General features: G+C 43.3%; 1 protein-coding gene across 1 annotated transcript in view; it reads right to left on the bottom strand.

Moving 5' to 3' along the window:
• PCYT1B (phosphate cytidylyltransferase 1B, choline) overlaps positions 1–15,222 on the bottom strand; it is a 132,832-nt gene extending 117,610 nt beyond the window's left edge. Inside the window, exon 1 of the mRNA XM_040633353.1 lies at positions 14,733–15,222. Within this exon, the coding sequence (XP_040489287.1) occupies positions 14,733–14,804 (72 nt within the window). The 5' untranslated portion in view covers positions 14,805–15,222. The remainder of the gene's footprint in view (positions 1–14,732) is intronic.
• Positions 15,223–24,282: the final 9,060 nt, after the last annotated feature.

The raw sequence follows: 24,282 nt of genomic DNA, 5'->3' as shown, positions 1-24,282 counted from the left end.
TTGTCTGCATTGGTGGGTGCAAGAGATCACACACATATTTTGAAAACTGGAAGTCAGAGGGAAAGAAGGCATTTACCTCACCTTTTCTATTCAAATGTACTTCTGAGTGACCAAGTAGTGAGAGTGTATCATCTGAGAATGAGTAATAAAAGTATGAAGATAGCAAAGAACTTGATGGATTGGACCGTCCCTATTTGATAAGCCCTAATGAATGATTGGATCTAGGCAATGAGCATCGGCAACTGCCAACATGACAAGAAGACAGACAACTGCAAATATTGTACACACCTGAGAGAAAGAAGTCCATATACCACCCATCAAATAGTTTGTCAAGCAAACAGAACCTGGCTTCAATCACACCTCTTGATCAGAGCCCAATTTATGGGAAATACACAAGGGATCCAGGAGTACCTTACCACCACAGGGATGCAATCAGCAAAATCCAGATTGTAGGAAGCTCTATAGGATAAACTTAGTTTCTGCAACCAAAAAATTGCAAGAAACCTATGGATTAGATGAAATCTAAAAGACACAGCAATCACAGCAATGTAATATATACCCCATATTATTAGGATCCTAATTCAAAACACTGTAAAAAAATTACAATATGTATGAAACAATTAGAAATTTGAACAGTTTTGGGGCACCCGGGTGGCTCAGTTGGTTAAACGTCTGACACTTGGTTTCAGCTCAGGTCATGATCTCAGGGTAGAGAAATGGAGCCTCGAGTGGGGTTCTGCACTGAGCACAGTGTCTGCTTGAGATTCTCCGCCTTGTCCTCTGCCCCTCCCCCCACTCTCATGCACACACTCTCTCTAATAATAAAATAAATAAAATCTTTAAAAAAAAGAAATTTGAACAGTTTCTGGATGCCATAAAAGAATTATTATTAAATGTTTCATGTATAATGATATCTTATTTATGTTTCTTTAACCTTTATTTTAGAACTATACAGAGAAGGGGCACCTGGGTGGCTCAGTCATTAAGCGTCTGCCTTTGGCTGAGGTCATGATCCCAGGGCCCTGGGATTGAGTCCCTTGTCGGGCTCCCTGCTCACTGGGGAGCCTGCTTCTCCCTCTGCCTCTGCCTGCCACTTCCCCTGCTTGTGCTCTCTCTCTCTGTCAAATAAATAAATAAAATCTTTAAAAAAATAAAAAAGAAATAAATACGCAGTGAGGTATTTGCAGATGAAGTGTATTGTGTGGGTGTGGGGAATGGTTAGGGCTCTAGATGAGTGCTTCTTAACTGGGTGGAACTCGGTCTTCCGACGGACATTGGGCCATGTCTGGAGTCATTTTTGGTTATCACGTCTCGGAGGCTGCAGCCGTCTACTGCTAAACTTCTTTTAATGCACAGAAACAGCCCTCCACTGTGGGGGGATGGCTCTGCGCAGACACCCTGACAACCTTGAATGTGTCCACATAGTTCACTTTGGCAAAGACTCGAACTGCAGCTCACCTGAGTGTTGGCAGAATGTCTCATGATCTTCCTAGAATGTGAGAGGCGGGAGGCCTGTTAGGAGCTGCTTGGAGGCCACCTCCCACTTTCTTCCGTATCTCCACTATGAGACTCTCATGAGGCAGTTTCTTTCTTTCTTTTTTTTTTTAAAGATTTTAAAATTTTTTTGGAAAGAGAGTGAGAGTGTGCAGGGGGGAGGGGCAGAGGGAGAGAGGAATCTTCAGCAGGTTCCATGCCCAGCACAGAGCCCAACATGGGGCTTGATCCCACAACCCTGAGATCATGACCTGAGCCGAAAACAAGAGTTGAATTCTTAACCGACTGAGCCCCCCAGGTGCCCCTCATGAGGTAGTTCCTAATCGCCTCTTGGGTTCTGTTGAGGTATGGGGTTTCCTGTCCTGCCCCCCACTGCAGAAGAGAAAACCAATTAGTTGCCATCTATATTGGGCTCCTCAGCAACAGGAGTCTAGAGGTCATCTGGCCTCTTGTTTCATGCTGTCCTTCGTGTGTGGGACAAGGACTATAGGAAGCTGGCACCAATGGCTACCTGTCTTTCACTAAGTAAGTAATCAACTGTCTGAATCCAAAAGCAACTCAATATACTTTTACCAGTCAAATCAGCCAGAACTCGGTTTTGGTCTTGCCTTGTCTTGTGTCTGTACTGGACACACATTACACGCAGAACAATTATCCAGACCCAAATAATGCCAAGGCTGAAAAGCTCTACAGGCAACAATATTGGTCCTGAGTTGATCATTGTTGAAGCTACGTGATGAGTTCATGAACAGCAGAAATGGGAAGACATTGTTTTGTCTAATTTTGCATGTTTGAAACTATCCCTAATAAAAGCTGTATTTTTTATTTTTTAAAAATTTTTAAGTAGGCTCCACATCCAACGTAAGGCTTGAACTCACCACTCCAAGATCAAGAGTCACGAGCTCTACCGACTGAGCCAGCCAAGCACCCCGAAAGCTGTGTATTTTTCAAAAGATAGAGAAAGAGGAGAGAGAGAGGGAAAGAAACCTTAAGAGACTCTTAATGAGAGGGAACAAACTGAGGGCTGATGGAGAGAGGCAGGTGGGGGATGGGCTAAATGGGTGGTGGGCATTAAGGAGGGCACTGGTTGTGATGAGCCCTGGGTGTTATAGTAAGTGATGAATCACTACTCCTGAAACCAATATTGCACTGTATGTTAACTAACTGGAATTTAAATAAAAATTTAAAATAAATAAACTAAAAGAATCGGTCACCTTGCTTTATTAGATGTCTAACACTTTAAGTGCATATAATGAGGCAATATGCAAATAGGCACAAATCCACCCTCAGACTTCTAGCTCCACCACTAAATTACAAACTGTGTGTTCTTGAGCAAATTACCTAACCTCTTTAAACCTCAGTTTCCTCACCCACAAAATAAGGCTATTACGCTCTGAGGGTTTCGTAAGGATTAAATATAAGTATTTAGCTGAGTGACTTACCTAAACACCTTTATTAGACCTCCTTCCTCTGTTATTTTTGTTTGCTACTCTTCGATACAAAAATGCAAAAAGCCCTTCTTGTCACCTGGACAAGTAATTCTGATCCAGTCAGTTTCTTTTCAGATAATTCCCTGGAAAATGTAAATGGCCCTGATATAAAACATTTGGTTCTAAAGGCTTAAGACAACAAACTCTAGAGGGACCCTGGAGGGATGGGGAGTATGAAGGAATGTTTGTAGTTAATTCATTACTTCTTTTTTAAAAATTTTATTTATTTCAGAGAGAGCGAGAGAGAGCGAGGGAGCATGCGCGTGGGCCAGGTGGAAAGGGGCAGAGGGAGAGAAAGAATCTCAAGCAGACTCCGGAGCATGATACTGCACTCGAACTCACAACCCCGAGATCATGACTGGAGCCAAAGGCAAGTCAGACGCTCAACCGACTGAGCCACCCAGGTGCCCCAATTCATTAGTTCTTAATCCCAGGGTCATTTTGCCCCATAGAGGACATTTAACAATGTCTGGAAACATTTTTGGTTGTCAAGACTTGGGTGGGGCAGTTCTACTAGCATACTGGTTAGAGACCCGAGATGCTGCTAAACATTCCACTATATGCACAAGATTGCTTCCTATGACAAAGGATTGTCCTGCCCCAGATATCACTAGTACCAAGGTTGAGAAACCCTGGTCTAAAGTGACCAGAACTCCTTGATGAAGCTTTTCCTAGATAATTAACTTGACTTTTCTTTGTTCTTCTTATCTAACACATACAGGTTATTAAAGCCGTGCTCAGGAGAAATCATTCAAAATGTGATTACTCTAGCTCTGTGGCCCTAATTTGTTATTCATTTCTTTATGAGAAAAAAATCTGAGTAGTGTTCTGCTTTTATTGCCTTTGAGTTTCAAATAGCAAACTTGAAGCATGCACTGATTACCTTCTTAATTAATAGGCTGCGATGGCAGGGCACCACTTTTTTAACTAGTGGGAAGGATGTACCACCTCTCAACAGCTTAGTCGTCTTTATCCCCAACTGTGACGCCAATGCGGGACGATTGGGATGAAGGGGATTCAGACATTGCTCCCCAAACAGATATATCTTTCTTGTTAAAATAGTTCATCTTAGTTTCGATGACACCTGCCTACCATGTCATATTAAATATAAAACATTATGGGTGATTTGCCCTCCCATCCCGCATCCCCCTTTTAAAGTCAAAATACTTGGGGTGCTTGGTTGGCTTAGTTGGTAGAGCATGTGACTCTTGATCTCAGGGTTGTGAGTCTGAGCCCCACGTTGGATATAGAGAGATTACTAAAATAATAATAATAATAATAATAATAATAATAATAATGAAGTCAAGATACTTGACATCAAGACCTCAATGCCATAGGTAAATGGCAGTAACTGTATTGAACTGGCAAACAATAGCAAGGCCATTTCTGTGAGATGTGTTATGTATTTCATGGAGCAATGGGGCAAAAATGTTTGAGAAGATAAAAAGTGGGGAAAAAATCTATACAGGTGGTAGAATGGCTTAAGGATCAATGAGGTAGCTCCTTTTATTTTATCTCTCCCTCAACCCACTCCACCCCTTCTTTGAAAACTACCCCACCCCACAGCCCAGGGAATTGGGTTGGGACACCTGATTAAGAAGCCAAGCCATGGGCATGGTTCAGTGGTTTCTCAGATCCTCAGATTCCCTCTTTCAAGAATTAGAACTAAGGGGCTCCTGGGTGGCACAGCGGTTAAGCGTCTGCCTTCGGCTCAGGGCGTGATCCCGGAGTTATGGGATCGAGCCCCACATCAGGCTCCTCCGCTATGAGCCTGCTTCTTCCTCTCCCACTCCCCCTGCTTGTGTTCCCTCTCTCGCTGGCTGTCTCTATCTCTGTCGAATGAATAAATAAAATCTTTTAAAAAAAAAAGAATTAGAACTAAGAGAGGGAGACTGAGTAGGTCAGGGCATTAGAGTAAATATGTCTGCAAATCACCCTTTCTGAGGTCTTCTCAAGCTGCTCCGGTTCCTTTCCTTGCTGAGACCTGCTTTTCAGCTTTCTGTGGATTCCATTAGATAGACCTTTGCATTCCCCCTACTGAAAAAGCTAGCTTAGTGGACTCTGTTCCTTGCAGCCCAGCAATCACTGTCTGAGACAGATGTGCACACATCTCCACCAGGAGATGAGACCAACAGGAGAAATGAAGCCAAGGGCTAATAGGGAAAGGCCCCCTAACAGCCATTTATGCTTCAGGCCTAGGACCATCAAGGGATGACACTCCTTCCAGAGACCAGCTCACAGTAAATTCACCCTCTCGTAAATCCCATAGTTCTAGATGTACCCACGCATTTGATACTGTCATATACAAACTTACAACTCCTTTCGTGTTATGATATCAAATCATTATTTATCTCATAATGTTAACATAATTCTCATTTGTAACCTTGATTTTGTTTCTCATATTATTAATTAACCCATCAACCAGACTTGGGAAGATTAGTTCATACCTCCAGGGTCCCTCTACTTTCTTACATGATCCCGAACCCACTCAGACAGGCTTCTGCCTCCAGCACCCCACTACAACTGAGATGTTTCTGTGTGTTTCTTAGCTGCACAGGAATATCTTTTAGAACAGTGGTTCTTTTCTTGGGGAGATTTTGTGCCCCCCCAAGAGTGATTTTGCAGTGTCTGGACATAGTTTTTTTAGTATTTTGTTTTTAAATAATCTCTATACCTAAGGTGGGTCTCGAACTTACAACCCTGAGATCAAGAGTCACGTGCCCCGTGGACTGAGCCAGCCAGGCACCCCTGGACACAGTTTTGATTGTCAGAATTTGGGGGTGCTACTGACATCTGGAGGGTAGAGCCCAGGGATGCTGCTAGGCAGGCCCCAGTGCACAGTGAAGCCCCCACAACAAAACATCACCCAGCCGCAAATGTCAACAATGCCAAGGTTGAGAAACCTTGCTTTAAGACAAAGACGGATCTTTGCAACAAATAACACAATTCAAAATGGGCAAAGGATTTCAATAGACGTTTTTCCAAAGAAGATACACAAATGGCCAATGAACAGGTGAAAAAATGCTAAACCTCATCGGTCATTACGGAAACGTAAATCAAAATCACAATGAGACACCACTTCACACCCACTAGGATGGCTATATTTTGAAAATGGAAAATAACAAGAGTTGGTGGGGATGTGGAGAAACTGGAACCCTCATACATGGCTGGTGGGAATGTTACGTGGTACAGTCTCTTTGGAAAACAGTTTGGCAGTTCCTCAAAAAGTTAAAAATAGAGGGGCGCCTAAGTGGCTCAGTTGGTTAAGCATCCGACTTGTGATTTTGACTCAGGTCATGATCTCATGGGTCGTGAGACTGAGCTCTGTGCTCAGCGGGGAGTCTTGCTTCAGATTCTCTTTCCCTCTGCCCCTCCTCTCTCTCTCTATCAAATAAATAAATTTTAAAAATGTCTTTTAAGAAAGTTAAAAATAGAGTTACCATTTGACCCAGCAATTCCACACCTAGGTGTAGACCCAAGAGAACTGAAAATGTACGTTTGTAGGGCGCCTGGGTGGTGCATTTGGTTAAGCATCTGGTCTTGAGGGGCGCCTGGGTGGCACAGCGGTTAAGCGTCTGCCTTCAGCTCAGGGCGTGATCCCGGCGTTGTGGGATCGAGCCCCACATCAGGCTCCTCCGCTATGAGCCTGCTTCATCCTCTCCCACTCCCCCTGCTTGTGTTCCCTCTCTCGCTGGCTGTCTCTCTCTCTGTCGAATGAATAAATAAAATCTTAAAAAAAAAAAAAAGCATCTGGTCTTGATTTCAGCTCAGGTCTTGATCTCAGCATTGTGAGATCGAGCCCCACATTGGGCTCCATGCTCAGCAGGGAGTCTGCTTGAGATTCTCTCTCCCTCTGCCCCTCCCCACCATGCTCGCACATGTGCACGTCTCTCTCAAATAAATAAATAAATCTTTTTTTAAAAAAGAAACATATGTTCACAAAAATCTTGTGTGCAAATGTCATAAGCATTATTCACACTAACCAAGAAGTGGAGGGGCGCCTGGGTGGCACAGCGGTTAGGCGTCTGCCTTCGGCTCAGGACATGATCCCGGTGTTGTGGGATCGAGCCCCACGTCGGGCTCTTCTGCTGTGAGCCTGCTTCTTCCTCTCCCACTCCCCCTGCTTGTGTTCCTTCTCTCGCTGGCTGTCTCTATCTCTGTCGAATAAATAAATAAAATCTTTAAAAAAAAAAAAAGAAGTGGAAACAACCCAAATGTCCACTGCCTGATCAATGGAGAAACAAATAGTGGTCTATCCATACAATGGAATATTATTTGGCCATAAAATGGGATGAAATACAGACACACACTACAACATGTGTGAATCTTGAAAAGATAAACTAAGTGAAAGAAGCCAGACACAAAAGACCACATATTGTATGATTCCACATCTGTAAAATATCTGGAATAGGTAAATCCACATAAGAGAAAGTAGATTAGTGGTTTCCTGGTGCTAGGGATATTGAGGGGCCTGCAGAGAGACTGCTAATGACTACAGTTTGGGGGGGATGAGGAAAATCTTAAAATTAAACTGTGTGGAAGGTTGCATAACCCTGTGAGTATAATAAAAAACCAGTGCATTATACCCTTTACGACGTGGATTATATCTTTAAAAGAATGGCTCTTGGGGTACCTGGGTGGCTCAGTTGGTTAAGCGTCTGCCTTTGGCTCAGGTTACCATCACAGCATCGGGCTCCCTGCTCACTGGGAAGCCTGCTTCTCCCTTTCCCTCTGCCTGCTGTTCCCCCTGCTTATGCTCTCTCTCTGTGTCAAATAGATAAAATCTTTAAAAAAAACTAAAAAATAAAAGGATGGTTCTTTGAATCTCCTGAGTGCGTACCACAAAGGAGGTGCTCATTAAATAATACAGTACCCCTGAAGCATGGAAGACAGACACAAAAAGGATGCCCTTTCCTGCTCTGGTTACTATTCTTTTTAACCTTTTCTGTCTAGAGAGGAACAAGAGTGATTCCCTTCAACAACCTCCAAGTGAACCAACCTGCAGAATTAACCAGAGCTCTCCATTTCCCCTAAGAGTCCTAAGAGCACTCTGAATGCTTCTGTCTAGTACTAAGTTACTCTTGAGAAAGCCTGGGTATTTTAGCTCTGAACGGTTGAGCTTTACATTTTCCAAGAGTTAACTGAACTTTTCCCCAAACCTGTTTATGCCCATTGTGACTGCGATGATACAATTTTATTAAATGTTACATAAGCTGATAAAAATGATGCAAAAAAGAGTTATTTTTAAGAAACTACATTGTTTTGGAAAGATAAACAGTCATGTGGCTTTTAAAAATTACTGTTGAATTAGGTGAGGGCAAGACAACTGTAAAAGATAAGGAACAAAATCTCCCCAAATCTAGGATTCTATACTCAGTGTTTTGAAAATATCTTGAGTTTTCACTTCATTTAGGATAAACCAAGAATAAAAATCATAGATATTGCATATGTGTATGCCTAATAAAAAAAAGACAACACAGAGCTCTAGCCAGTGGTCCAATTAAAGGATTGGCCAATTAATAATGTATGTATTTTAAGTTTAAACAAAATATTTAACATATGTATTAATCCTTTTTTCAAACAAGTCTTTATTAGGAACTTTTTATTTTTCAGTTAACTAACCTACTGGTCCCCATTGTAAATGGTAAGAAGACTTCTGTGCTTCCTGGTGATTGTAACTCTCCTACCTTGTATAATGGAGAAAACCCTACAAAGCTCTTCTTTTTTTTTTTTAAGATTTTATTTATTCGACAGAGAGAGAGAGACAGCCAGCGAGAGAGGGAACACAAGCAGGGGGAGTGGGAGAGGAAGAAGCAGGCTCATAGCGGCGGAGCCTGATGTGGGGCTCGATCCCATAACGCCGGGATCACGCCCTGAGCCGAAGGCAGACGCCCAACCGCTGTACCACCCAGGCGCCCCTACAAAGCTCTTTTATTAATTCTCCATTTTTGGACTGAATTCCTTGTGTGATATTTACAAAAGTCCTTCAATTGCCATCTTAAGGAAAGTTATAGTAGCCACATGGAACAGCATGTATGGGACAGATTTGTAGACAAGTCTTACCCATCTCTCTTGGAGGCTGAACCAGCTCTGCACATCTCTGGGGAAGCTGAGAAAGAACTGTAGAGGGGGAGTCTGCCACCCCTGGTGTCTCTGAGAGATCCCACCTGACCTTCAGATATCACAAACCTACAGCAACCCTAGGATTCTGGCAGGATTTGGGGGGAAGAGCCCTGTGAACAGTGACCGCTACATCTTCATTGTGGGTGTTAATAATAAAGTCACTCAGTGTAGAGGCTGGAGTCAAGTTGAAGTTGGTCCACCCAACAATGATGCATGCCTCAGAGGCTGGGTTGAAATTCATTCATTCTCCCAGACAACCTAGAGTTGCCCTTAGATGAACAAACTCAGGATTCTCCCTGGGCAAGGAGGATACAGAACAAACCGGGATTTGACTTCCTTTCACTCATTCAACAAACATTTACTAAGCGTCTATAGTACATCAGGAGCCGTGCATCCAGGATGAATGTGATAGCCCGTACTCCGGAAGAATATATAGAACAAGAACACGTAGGTAGGGCAAGCACTTAATGATGGATCTTTTTAACAAATATGATGGTACTGTTAAATCTAATCATATCGTCCTTGCTTTCAAAAAATTAACATTTAAATTCTTCTGTACTTTTAAGACTTAATGGAACAGAAGAGGACAGATTTGAAACAGATATTTTCTTTTCATCCTGAGCCGTACTTTCCATCGTTTCTCCTTTCTCTTCTCTTTCCATGTGTGTATCTGTGTGGATGTGTGTGTGTGCGTGCGTGTGTATGTGTGTGCATGTGTGAGAGAGAGAGAAAGAGAGAGAAAATTTCTAGTTCATGAAAAGTCAAAGAGAATTTTCCAATGCTCAAATAGAGGCGGCTGGCTGGCTCAGTCAGTAAGGCATGAGACTCTTGATCTCAGGGTTATGAGTTCAAGCTCCACATTGGGTGCAGAGATTACTTTAAAAAAAATAAAAATACTGGGGCGCCTGGGTGGCTCAGTCGTTAAGCGTCTGCCTTCGGCTCAGGGCGTGATCCTGGAGTTCTGGGATCGAGCCCCACATCCGGCTCCTCCACTGGGAGCCTGCTTCTTCCTCTCCCACTCCCCCTGCTTGTGTTACCTCTCTCGCTGGCTGTCTCTCTCTCTGTCGAATAAATAAATAAAATCTTTAAAAAAAATAAAAATATTAAAAATTTTAAAACATGAAGTGCTCTAATACCTGGGCAAGATTGAAATAGAGAGTATGTTTTCACATTACAAGTCCTCGTTGCAAGAATGGGGCAAGATTAATTTTATGCCAGTTCTTGTATATCCTTTGCTCCATGGCATGTGAGAGCTAGTTCCAACTCCCTGAGAATAAAGGACAAAAATAAGAGAGACCAGTAAGATTCATTTTCTTCCCATAGTTGCCAGCTATTAGACCAGAGGAACCCCAGGTCTCAGCAGACACGGGTTTCACCTCTCTGCATCTTCTTGTGTGCTAATTGAGCCATTCTCGTGAGCTGTAGGATTTCCAGGATGCACAGTAGTCATAGCGTGCTTAGAGGACCACAGTGGGTGGGCATCTATAGTTTAGGGAGAGAGATTAGTGTCCTCTAGAAGCCCAGATTCGATTGGAACAGGCATGGAGCAGGTGCACTACCTTTCAATTTTCAGAGTGAGAACTCTCAGCAGAGCCGCCCATGGCAGTGATCACACATCTGTTGACTGGTGTAAACAGGACATGGGACCCTTGGATCCGTCTACTGTATAGTTTCCAAAGGAGACGAAGACTGTGTTGAGTTAGCTGCAAGTTGTGCAAATACATGCCTGTTGTTGTAAACGTGAAGGAATTACAGATGGAGGAGAGGAAAGAAGCCCTAATTGTGTTTTGGAACAAAAAGTAAAAATGTAATATTTACTTCCCCTTAGTGCCTTTAAAAGATGCTCAGATATCTAAACTTCAGAAATTTGGAGTGTTCCAAATCGTTTAATTCCCTCCAAAGAAAGACTAAACAGTCAACCTACATTTATATTGTTTCAATTATTTTTTTCTTTCTTTGCTTATGGCTTACACACTAGAAATCTTCCTCACAGAAGACAAGGAAGTGACAAATCATATTCTTGAAGTTTACCACTAAATTGAGGAAATGAGTTGTGTTTTTTGCTAAAAAGGAATCCACCTTTGGTATGACCACTTCAAGTGAGGTGCAAGAATCCACCTCAGCTAAAGATTTAGAAATCCAAGGGTCATTCTTCTCTAAGTAACTCAAAATTCTTTTCTTCTATTCTATTACCTAGAACCAGGACAGGACCTGGCAAACGTGCTCAACACAGTATTTAAAAACTTATGGGCGTACACGATGACTGGTGCCCTGGGAAGGCAGCTTTCCCTGCTGAAGGAGCCGGCAGATTTGGTTCCAAATCCTCAGGCAGGAGAGCACTGAGCCCCCGCCCCCCCATCTGAATGCCTGGAAATCATCTTTCCTCACAGGAAGCCCTTATCTCACAATGAAAACTGGTAAAGGGAAAAGAAGAAATGAGAGCATTTTCATTTTGATCCATGGATTCTCTGTAGAAAATTGGAGTTCCTTCCAATGAGTGACATCTTGAAAGAAGATGTCAGTCAATCAACAGATATTTATCGACCCCCCTCCCCTGTTCCAGGCTCTATGAGGGGCCCACAGGAGCACTCCTTCCGGGGTATCCCGGGATAGAGTAGAAGAAGCAAGGGTTTTAGAATTAGATCTTGAACTCATAAAATTTTTATTGTGATAGTATTTTATGCTACTAATTTACTTAATGACCCAATGGAAGAGAGGAAGGTAAATCAGTAGTATAAAATGATTTTACATAGAATTTAGAAATAGCAGAAGGTTTGCCAGAAAGAACCAGGCTAACCATATTATTTCCTACCAGGGCACCTTAGGGGATCCTGTTTCAATGAATAAATAAAAATGATGTGTAATTATCATATCAATTGCTTGCATCTAAGTGAGTGCTTCTGGAGTCATTTGATGGTGCTTAAAAATCTTTGGTCTCTGAAGTGCGTTTAACGTCTCCTTGACTCTTATCTATATTATTAATTTGCAGATCAAAGTTAACTTGGTGCTATGCAAATGAGGAGACTTCCAATGCATGAAATTTTACTGTTAAATATTAAATCCGTATTACTTATAACAGAACTGCAATATATTGTGAGGACATGTGTCAACATATTGAAAAGAGACACTACAACTTAAAACAGTATTATCCAATAGAACTTTCTGCAATGATGTAATATTCTAGCTGTCCAAATAAGGTAGCTACTAGTTGCATGTGGCTATTGAGCACTTGAAATGTGCCTAGTACCACTGAGGAACTAAAATTTAAGTTTTATTAAATTTTAACTAACTAAAATTTAAATTTAAACAGCTATGTGCTGTTAGTGGCTACTTTATTTGACAGCGCAGGCTTAAAGAAAAAGTGAAAATGGATTCCAAGACCCTGAATTTCAGCTATACTGTACCCTTACTAACTTCGGCATTTTACTTAACTTCTGTGAGCTTCACTTTTCTCACTTGAAAATGAGGATACAAATAATATCTACCTCACAGGATTTAGAGTAGAAGGAATTGAGATGTATTCAGGCATTCTCCAATTTCCGAGTAAGTGCCAATCAAGGACCAAAGTTAAATATGTGGAAAATCAATAACCAGCTCTCTCATTTAAAGGGAGTTTGCATGGGGCGCCTGGGTGGCTCAGTCGTTAAGCGTCTGCCTTCGGCTCGGGGCGTGATCCCGGCGTTATGGGATCGAGCCCCACATCAGGCTCCTCTGCTGGGAGCCTGCTTCTTCCTCTCCCACTCCCCCTGCTTGTGTTCCCTCTCTCGCTGGCTGTCTCTCTCTCTGTCAAATAAATAAATAAAATCTTTAAAAAAATAAAGGGAGTTTGCATTCCTAGGAAGCTCATAAATATTATTAAATTCATAATTATTTTCGCTGTTCGGATAAAATATTTAATAATAATGTTTATAACTATCGGCTGGTAAGCAGTACCGTTAGCTTGGGGCTATCAGTGTAGGGTGCACAAAAGCGGTGGGAATCAGAAAGTTAAATTTATAGAGGTTGAGGTCAGCTTGTGTACGAAAAGTACAGTGAGAACCGAAAGGGTGATTAAAATGTCAACGCAATCACTTCTTTGTTATTGTTATAATTAACATCTTGATTGCCCAAGGAGGTTAAATAAACCCAGTCCATTTAACAGGTACAAATTAGCAGAAAAGGCAAGTAGTTAGGAGCTTCAGCAGGTCGTTGGACATAATCACCTGAAATAAGGTACATAAAGTACTGGCCACGGGGCATACCACCTACTAAGGACTAAAATTTGCAGCCATTATTTTTTTGAAGATTTCATTTTTAAGTAATCTCTACACCCAACATGGGGCTCAAAATCACAACCCTGAGATCAAGAGTCACATGCTCTACTGACTGAGCCAGCCACATGCCCCCAAATTGCAGCCATTTTTATAGCAAGTGATGCTCTTGGGAGACCCACAAGATGAGAAGACCTTGGTTATTTTTCAATTCACAACAGGTGTGGGAGAACAGAGTGATTATTTGCACAGATTGAATTCTACATGAGGGGACATAGAAAGATCATCTCACCTTTCCATATCCATAGCAGTCAAAACTAAATCTAGTTGTTTTGATCCCATTTCAAATCTATTTTTGGAATGAGGCATGAAAGAACGAATAAATGAATGACTAAAATGCCTCCTGATTCCCCCATTTATTCAACAAAATGAGCTGGTAAAACTCATGCGTCCTCAACATACACTTTTTTCCAAAGCTGAGACAATACTGAGACGAATGCGGAAGGGACCAGTTGGGGGACACGGTCTACCAGTCGCATTGCTCAAGCCCCCGGTGCCTGTGGGCCCAGACTACTTTGTGAGGCATGTGGAGCTTTAACCAGCCATCCACAGGCACTCCAAGGAGCATGGGAAGGTTTTGAAAGAGTGCTGAAACAGGAAAGAGCAGAGCTGATGTCCTGAGACCCGAGAAACCATTCTCAGGACTGTGGTGGGAAACCAGCTTTACTGTGAGGCAGAAACTTGTCATTGCCAGGAAGCTTCCCCTGTCCCTCATCTCTTCTTCACATCATCTGAAATCGTCTTACTATTTCATCCCACCACCTAAACTTTTTCTATCTAGAACTCATTTGGTTTAACAAGGCTCCACTAAAATGTACATTCCCCTAGGCAACCCCCCTACCCCCAAAACAAAAGACGGTATGAGGTGGTCTCACTTCCGCAGTAACTGCATTCCAAGAAATTCAGAAATGGGTGTCAGGATTCTGTGACTTTTCTAACAGGAAAACTTCTCATTTTATAGGATAATCAACACTTGGTTAAAACATTTCTCCAATGCCCTCAAGCTCCCACAGCATCATTCTTTGCCTTGAACCACCTACATTTCCTCAGACTGATTTGACTTTTTTTAAAGAAAAGAGAATCTGTTCCTGTCATCTAATTCTATCCAGGGAGCTTGCATACTTAGGGGCTAAAGAAAGATGAGTCACAATTTTTATCACCTTAAGATGGAGAGGATACTATTTTCATTTCGAGTGTGACTATATTAATTAGCCAGGTCCATTACACTCACAGACACATGGGACTTCCCTTTTTGGACCAGCTTTGATATTCAAAGAGGCAAAAATCACTAAGAAAGCATGTACGTTACCGTTACCTTGCGCCAGAAGGTGGGGGTGCGACTGTCCCCGGCGTCCCCTTCCGCGGTGCTTTCCTGGTGGCCCACCATGTCTGCTCCTGGTCTCCTTTCCCTGTTTCCCCAAGTCCTCTCTTCCCTTCAGAGTTCTTTTGAGTCACAGGGTGAAACTGTCCTTCTCTGGATCTACCGGAGCACTTGACCAAAGGTTAAGCTTGGAGACATGCTCTGAGGAACTAGTCGTGTCCCAGTGAGTGAATAAGCAGAGATCCCAGGTGCTGGGTGTTCTTGCTTTATTTACCGCCGGCCTCCCCTTGTCCCCTCTGGGCTGGTGTTCACTGACAACTGCTGTGCTCTGGACTGGCGCTCTGATGGCCTGTGGTGGGGGGACAGGCAGGTTGTGGAGGAAGCCGCCCTCGTGAAAAAGGCCATTGTTTAATCTACCCTGTCCCTCCCTGGAGCTATGGCAACAAATTCCGTTGGTGAATTAACTATGTCATTGTGTGCCGGCTCAACTGATTATGCTCCTGGAATGACAAACATTTTCTCTCTTTTTTTCAAGATAAAAAGTAGTCAAGACCTTGAAGTGTTAATATACAACTCAGCACTTTCTTTAAAGAGGAGAATACAGATAGAGAAAAAGGGGATTCTAATAAACATTTTGTCTCCCAAGGAGCTATTCTAAGCCCACTGATAAACGGACTTGTGCATTTTAACCATGTACAACCTTCCCAGTTTGTGTTAGGATCATTTTCCCTCGAATAACATTGTGTGTTAGAAGGACTCTTTAAATATGCATGTGCTGGGGCCTTTCCGAGAAAAAGATTCTTTTCAAATCTGGCCGCAGCCGAGCGCTGCCGTTAGTGTATCACGCCTCGGTTCAGAACGAAGATTGCTGTCCGTCTAAATTCACCCTCGCCACGTCAACATTTTCCCTGTTCCACGCTAGTGGGAAAACTCTTAGTCGCTTGCTCACATTTTCCAGTCTCCAGGATGATACAACTTGCTCTGATCGGTTAAAGGAGATTTTCAACCTTGGCATCCATCCATCCCGCACTTTCTCTGGCTGAGGGCTGGGCTGGCTGCTGCAGGAGCTCTGTCAGGGAATTCGCTGCTGCTTTGCCGGGCGCGTAGTGTGTAGTGTGTAGTGGCTGACTTGGCGAGCTGGAATCGCGTTTCCTAGGATCCCCTTCCCTTACGGCTCTGGGTTGGCATTGGCCAAGAGAGGAATTTGCCCAAGAAGGTGAGCGTGGAGTAGCAGTCTTTCCCCAGGTTGTCGTGGCTGGGCTTGGTGACAGAAGGTCCCAGCTGATCCTCACTCCCCTTTGCTCTGTGTCCAGATCTTCTTCCCAACTGCTGACCCTGTTCATTAACAGCAGTCCCGAAACCACCATCAGATAGTTCTTAAGCCCCACGGAAGTAGGAGTAGCTTCCGGGGGGCGGGGGTGTCCTTCTGTGCTTTGGCAGCTGGATGTGCTGGGCTTCTGACTGCCAGGTGGGTAACTTCTCCCATCATCCAACTCCCCCGCCGGCCTCCATTCCTCCACGCCTCCCAGCCAGGTCTATTTCCCAGGATAAATTCCTTTCTCCACAGCTCACAGTGGCTCTGCCTCTCCAACTAAACTACGGCTGATACACTAGTATGAGGACTGTAGGATAGAACCTTCAGCACGAGGGGATTTTAGAGGGCAACAGGGAGAAAATCCCATAAAACTTGCATCTAGAAGTGATTGAGGAACCCAAGGAAGTAGATGTTATATTTGTGTCAGACCTCTCCCCCAGGTCCCTGTAGCCCTCAACCTGCAAAAATTCTTTTCAGATCCAAGCATTTCTTTCAAATGCCTTTTCCTTCTTCATTCCTACGGTTTCGTCTCTTCCTCATTCTTCCCCCCCAGAGATCATCCCCCTCCCCCGCCCCGCCCGGAAGAGGCTGAAATTGCCTATCAGAGGTAAACCACACTCCAGGGGTGGGTTGCACCTGGTCAACTAAAGGAGAAAAAGAAAAGTCCAAGTCCTGGGCACATTATATAATCTCCCAAAATGATCCCCTGGAGCCACTGAAAAGATGGCCGAACCGACACAGCACACACAGATGGACTCAAAGAGAAGATTTCTCTGAAACGAAAGTAAAATCTGGCTCAGCTGTCAGGAAAATATCATCCCCCTCTATCCGCACTGGTTTGCTCTTCTTAATAATGGAAAAATCACTCTTGTGTCATCAAGGCCCAACAGTTCACAAGAGAGGCTTGTTTTGAAATTGCCTCTTGTTGTCATCTCTTAGAATAACAGTGCATTTGATTATATTTTTGTGCTTCTCATCACACATCCAAAGAAGAATCACCGCCAATCTATTTCCTCAGTTAATTCCTGCTTAGAGTAGGCGATTATTTGTCATGAGCATGAGCAAGTTGAGAGGATAGGTTTTGGTTAATTTTGACTCTCAAGCAAATAGAATGGAGACAGGGCCACCAAAACAACAACATACTGTATTCTTATCACAGATCTGGTCAGGTCATTAAATTAAGCCACTTACCCTTGCATCGTGAAGATGTCTATTATCTGAACACTTACTGGTGGCTTTCGGGAGTCTTCCCTGCTTTTGAATCTCATAAACTAAAACGGTCTCGGGGGATCCCTATGAACAATTCCCTGTGGTCTATACAGGGGGTGCTCCAGAGCCCTGTGTCAGTGGGTGGAACCTAGTTGCCCAGGCCCACAGGGGTAGAACTGGGTGGGCAGCAGGTCCCAGCTACAGGATAAGGTACATTGTGTGAACTAGAAAAGGGTGTTCCTCTGGGCCCAGCAGCCTGACTTGGTGAAGAGAGGGAGGGCTGGATTTTAGCCCCTCCTGATTCTCCCAATCTTCGGGAAATCTTTGCAGCCCCTGACCCTCAGGGTAAAGGGCATTATTGGGGAAGCAAACTGTATTAGTCCCATTATAAGAGATACACTCTTGAATTTGGGGGACAAGTATCCTCGTGGTTCACAAGGTAAGGTGTTCTATGCTGGGAGGTGTGGCTGGTCAACCAGGCCTCAGCTCCAGAGCTGATGAAACTACCCTTCTTACACACAAATTCCCCAGGAGCATTCTGTTTGCCTTCCTGGTACCTCACTAGTGGGCAGAGTGTGCCCAGGATTGTGGCTTTACATGCCTCACTTGAGAGGGCCCTGTTTTAGCTCTCTTCTGAGGAGTCCAGGTAGCCATGGACAGGGTACATGACTGGAGACCCTTACACCCCAAACCCCTAGAATATTCTTGAGTTGTCCACTCAAATGTCCCACCCTGTTTTCAGGGCACATGTGGCCTCTTCTTCAGGGCCAACTTCCTGGGGGTAACCTCCCCAGAGAATTGCATACCCTTGGGCATGAGGGATGGTGGAGATTTTAGCAGGAAAATGTGAACAGAATCTGGATATCTGGGCTGACCTCACCCTGTGGTGTAGCACAGGGGAGGGCCTTTGACTCTGCTCTCCTCCCCCCCTGCCATATACACATGTACACATGGTCTGTTAGCATAATTTCAAACTTTTAAATATTTAGACAAATGATACACGGGCCTCCATTCAGATTCTTGCCCTGACCCCACAAATGATAGCAGTAGGCCCGGCTAGAGGTATTTTAAATCACTGTAGAAAATTAATGGATTAATTAGCATTTTCTGGATATTTTAATTATAGTTAATTACAGGTAGTTTGTCATCAAAAGTCTAATCATCTCTGAATGTAGGAACAATATGATTTTCTGAATCTAAGTGACTCGAGGCTCGATTCTGGACTGAGATGAGATAATTTGCTCCAACTCTGGCACAGTCCTTGGTGTACAGTGGTTGCTTTGAAAATGACTGTTAATGAGTAAATGAATCCCTGAAGCATTTTGTTAACTGCCTGTCATCTTTTGCCCCTCCTATGCTGGATAACTGGCTTAGAAACTCTTTGACGGTGGGGCGCCTGGGTGGCTCAGTCGTTAAGTGTCTGTCTTTGGCTCAGGGCGTGATCCCAGAGTCCTGGGATCGAGCCCCGCATCGGGCTCCCTGCTCTCCGCTGGGAGCCTGCTTCTTCCTCTCCCACTCCCCCTGCTTGTGTTCCCTCTCTCGCTGGCTGTCTCTCTCTCTCTCTCTGTCAAATAAATAAATAAAATCTTAAAAAAAGAAAAGAAAAGAAAAGAAACTCTTTGACGGATGAGTTTAGCCAAGGCGGGTTTTGGGAGTCTTAGCCAACTGGGCTTAGAAATTCTTTGACTGATGAATTCACCCAAGGCTGTTTTGGGGGTCTTAGTCCAGAGATGAAGCCAGGGAACAGACGAGAAGATGGCAGCCTCTTTGGTCCTGGAGGAAAGTGACTACCTGTGACTCTCTGCCTTTTTGCTCTTCCTGAGCCCCCGGAATTAGCTAGCCACAGTTCTGAGGAAGGAATACACAGTTTGGACTTTGCCCTTCCAAGTGATGGACTAAAAACATACTCCACCCTCATGATGTCAAGACATGTCCAAGTTCAAGTGTAGAATTTAGGTATTTTGCATATTCCATTGGATTTACTGAACATGGACGTTGTATCAAGCCCTCAACCAGGTGAAAATCTGAAGGCCGTTACAGCAGTACCAGCCTTCGAGGCATTACCAGTGTACGAGGGGCTATTACATTGAGTATTTCCCTGACCTAAACGATCTATTTTACCACCCCCAACTCATCATTCTCTATTCCCCCTTACCCTGCTTTGTTTTACTTCACTAGGGACAGATGACATGTACTGCTTTACTCTCTCTCTCTCCCAGGAGAGTCAAAGGGCAGGGTCTTTGCTTCACGGCCGATATCGTAGAGTGTCTGGTACATGTAAGTGCTCAGTAAACATTTTGTTGATGAACATGTTAATGTGGCATCAGAACTGCGCTGGTTTTTTTCTTGTTCAATTTGGCTTTGAGTGGGTGGGAGAATAGCACAAAGAAAAGCAATCGGCTTTGACGGTGGGAGGTGCTCCTGCAGGGACTGGAGGCCAGTAATGCTAAGGATGGAGTTCAGATCTGGTCAACAGCTGGTGTCAAAGAAAAATAAATGCACTGAGAAACTGTAGGAAGCAAGGACCTTTGGAATTTCTTAGCTTTCTTTTTAGGCACACAGTAGTTGTAGTTTGCAGTAACTCTTTGAAACAACAAAGCTCCAGGCGAAGAAGCGAGTTTGTTCATCCACTGGGCCATTAACAAAACTCCTCTAAGGTGTTAGAGTGATAAGCCAAGTAACTCAGAGATGGTTTTCCTCCCCTCACCTCGTAACAACTATTTTCATGGATTGCTGGTGTTTTGCAGACATTTTTCTCTTTAACAGAAAAACCAACTTTCTGCCTGGTGTGAGACTGACTGGAAGAAAAACTGAACATGACATATTTTGTAGTTGCTTCTACATCTTTCCCATGGCTTTTTGTTGTTCACCAGCAAGAAGATGCAAAATTTCTGTGCTTGAGCAAGGGAACCTGGTACATTGTATCTTTTTTTCCTTTTCCCTCCTCCATTCTCTTACCCACCAGGGCAAAAGGGAATTTTCACCTTCAACTGTGAATCTTTTTTTTTCCCCCGAAAATTTATTTATTTGAGAGAGCGGGGGGGGGGGCAGAGGAAGAGAGAATCCTCAAACAGACTCCCTTTTGAGCACAGAGCCCAATGCAGGGCTCCATCCCAGGACCCTGAGATCATGACCTGAGCCAAAATCAAGAGTCGGACACTTAACTGACTGAGCCACCCAGGCGCCCCTCAACTGTGGATATTTAAGAGGTTCTTTTGTGGGAAAGGCCACAGGTTAAATGATTTCCAAGAACTTCTGCACCTCAAAAAGTATCAATTGATGTATCAACTGTATCAACTGGTGATTATAAGAGAAATACACTTAGATGTCCTGTGAAAATCTATGGAGAAAGAGAACAACATATAACATTCCCAAACTTTTTTTTTTGGTTTTTTAACTTTCATAAACTTTTGATTCAAGAAAATGAACTCAAATATCTTGAAACGAATCTATGTAGTTAAGAAACTTTGGGCCAGGGGCGCCTGGGTGGCACAGCAGTTAAGCGTCTGCCTTCGGCTCAGGGCGTGATCCCGGCGTTATGGGATCGAGCCCCACATCAGGCTCTTCCACTATGAGCCTGCTTCTCCCTCTCCCACTCCCCCTGCCTGTGTTCCCTCTCTCACTGGCTGTCTCTCTCTCTCTCTCTGTCAAATAAATAAATAAAATCTTTAAAACAAACAAACAAACAAACAAAAATGTCCTTCCTTTTCAAAGCTAAATAATATTCCACTATATGTATATACCACATTTTGTTTATCCATTCATCTAGTGGTGTACTTTTGGCTAGTAGTCCAGCTTTCAGCTATGGTGAACAATGTTGCTATGAATGGCATTTTTAAGGCGATTTTTAAAAGGTATTTTTTATTCATTTGAGAGGGAGAGAGAGAGGGAGCACGAACAGGGGGAGGGGCAGAAGGAGAGGAAGAAGCAGGCTCCCACTGGAGGAGCCTGATGTGGGGCTCGATCCCAGGACTCTGGGACCACGCCCTGAGCCAAAGGCAGACACTTAACAACTGAGCCACCCAGGCACCCCAGGAAGGACATTTTGAAACATGCTACAACCAGATGAACCTCAAGGACATAAGGAGGGGTGCCTGGCTAGCTCAGTCAGTGGAACACCTGACTCTTGATCCCAGGGTTGTGAGTTCAAGCCCCATGTTGGGCGTGGAGCCTACTGAAAAAAAAATTCTAGGGGTGACTATGTAGCTCAGTCGATTAAGCATCTGCCTTCGGCTCAGGTCATGATCCCAGAGTCCTGGAATTGAGCCCCACATCCCTGGGCTTCCTGCTGAGCAGGGAGTCTGCTTCTCCCTCTCCCTCTGCTGCTCCCTGGGCTTGTGCTCTCTCTCTAATAAATACATAAAATATTTTTTAAAAATTCTAAAAAGACTAAAGTGGGCAAATGATTTGAACAAATATTTCATTAAAGAATATACACAAGAGATGGCCAAGAGACTTCTGGCTTTAGTTCCCATTTGTAAGGTGCTTGAAAGTTGTTGCTACCATCCTTATATCAAGAAAAATATGGATAAGGATGCCTGGGTGGCTCAGTTGGTTAAGCATCTGCTTCCAGGTCAGGTCATGATCCCAGGGTCCTGGGATCGAGCCCGTGTCTTTGGGCTTCCTGCTCAGCGGGGAGTTTGCTTCTCCCTCTCCCTCTGCTGCTCCCCCTGCTGCTCTCTCTGTCAAATAAATAAATAAATAAAATATTTTTTAAAATGAATTTTTAAAAAGAAAAAAATGTGGATAAACTGAAAAATCAATGAATTTTCTTAGGCCCATCAGAGAATTGAGATAACAGGGAGAATTACCATCCCCAAACCTAGAGAGATAGGCATGTACAGAGATCTCGTAACTGACCTCTGCTCACCTGGAACAGAAGCTACTGGAACCGGGGTGCCTGGGTAGCACAGTTGTTAAGCGTCTGCCTTCGGCTCAGGGCATGATCCCGGCACTCCAGGATCGAGTCCCACATCGCGATCCTCTGCTGGGAGCCTGCTTCTTCCTCTCCCACTCCCCTGCTGTGTTCCCTCTCTCGCTGGCTGTCTCTCTGTCACATAAATAAATAAAATCTTTAAAAAAAATTAAAATAAAAAAGAAGCTGCTGGAACCATAATCTGGTGGAAATATTTAAACGGTAATTTTAATAAATTCTTGGAGGCTGAGTATGGACTAACATGAAATTTGGAAATTCCTGGGGCTGCAATCACAGAAAGGACCCCACACTTTTGTTGGCTCTTCCTCCAGGAATCCCACCAGATTCTCACCTTGAGGATCTAAGAAATATCTCCTGGAGACCCTGGCAGAAGAGGAGGAAGAATAACCATCAGGAAAGCCTCCCAGAATTCTATCACAAAGACCTACTCTGCAGAGGGCAAGACTCTGTCAGAGAGTAATACTGCTATATTATTCCTGGTTAGGGAAGGGAATTTCAGCCTTCTCCAGCCTTCCTGTCCCAGCTATGGAGAAATAAAGACAATTGTATTCCACATGGGATGAGACTTCGAGGAAATAAATTGGAACTGCTGCAGTAAGGGAAAGAAGTAGGGGAAAGATATGAAAATACCAGTAGGAGGAGAAAGAGAAAATAGAGCAGAAGACATATTTGAAAAACGGCCAGGAACCTTCCAAAGAATTGGTCATTAATACGACAGACACAAAACTACAGACCCAGTAAGCTCAGAGAACACCAAGCAAGATAAATACTGAAACAATCAAACAAACAACAGTGACAAAAACCCAAACCTAGGAATATCTTATTCAAACTGAAAAAAAAAAGGTGAAAATCTAGAAGGAAATCAGAAGTGGGGGGAGGGCAGTGGTGGGAAAATTTACTTATAAAATAAAGATAAGAATTACAGTGGGCTTCTCATCAGAAACCATGAAATAAGTGTTCTGAGGGTCAATTTCCAATGTGTGGGTGAGGGCATTTCACTCCCCCTGCCTGTGTTCCCTTTCTCGCTGCATCTCTCTCTGTCAAATGAATAAATAAAATCTTTTTTTTTTTTAAAGAAAATGCCCCTTAGTTATAAAAGAGAGAGAGAGAGAGAGGAGAGAGAGATTATTCTCCTGTAGGAAATGAAATGCTATTTACTATGCCTTCACATTTTTAAATTTTATTTTATTTTTTAAAGATTTTATTTATGATTCCACACAAATTTAAGGGCTGTTTGTTCCCAGAAATGGACCCTCGGCTCTTTGGGCAACTAATCTTTGACAAAGCAGGAAAAAACATTCAGTGGAAAAAAGACAGTCTTTTCAATAAATGGTGCTGGGAAAATTGGACAGCTACATGCAAAAGAATGAAACTTGACCACTCTCTCACACCATACACAAAGATAAACTCCAAATGGATGAAAGACCTCGGTGTGAGACAGGAATCCATCAAAATCATAGAGGAGAACATAGGCAGCAACCTTTTTGACATCGGCCACAGCAACTTTTTTCATGACACATCTCCAAAGGCAAGAGAAACAAAAGCAACTTTTTGCATGACACATCTCCAAAGGCAAGAGAAACAAAAGCAACTTTTTGCATGACACATCTCCAAAGGCAAGAGAAACAAAAGCAACTTTTTGCATGACACATCTCCAAAGGCAAGAGAAACAAAAGCAACTTTTTGCATGACACATCTCCAAAGGCAAGAGAAACAAAAGCAACTTTTTGCATGACACATCTCCAAAGGCAAGAGAAACAAAAGCAACTTTTTGCATGACACATCTCCAAAGGCAAGAGAAACAAAAGCAACTTTTTGCATGACACATCTCCAAAGGCAAGAGAAACAAAAGCAACTTTTTGCATGACACATCTCCAAAGGCAAGAGAAACAAAAGAAACAAAAGAAAAAATGAACTTGTGGGACTTCATCAAGATAAAAAGCTTCTGCACAGCCAAGGAAAAAGTCAAAAAAACTGAGAGGCAGCCCATGGAATGGGAGAATATATTTGCAAATGACACTACAGATAAAAGACTGGTATCCAAGATCTACAAAGAACTACTCAAACTCAATATGCGAGAAACA

The sequence above is a fragment of the Ursus maritimus genome (assembly GCF_017311325.1).
Source record: "Ursus maritimus isolate PB19 chromosome X unlocalized genomic scaffold, ASM1731132v1 scaffold_X1, whole genome shotgun sequence".
NCBI classification, from domain to species: Eukaryota; Metazoa; Chordata; class Mammalia; order Carnivora; family Ursidae; genus Ursus; species Ursus maritimus.
This window is presented reverse-complemented; position numbering and strand designations above follow the sequence as displayed.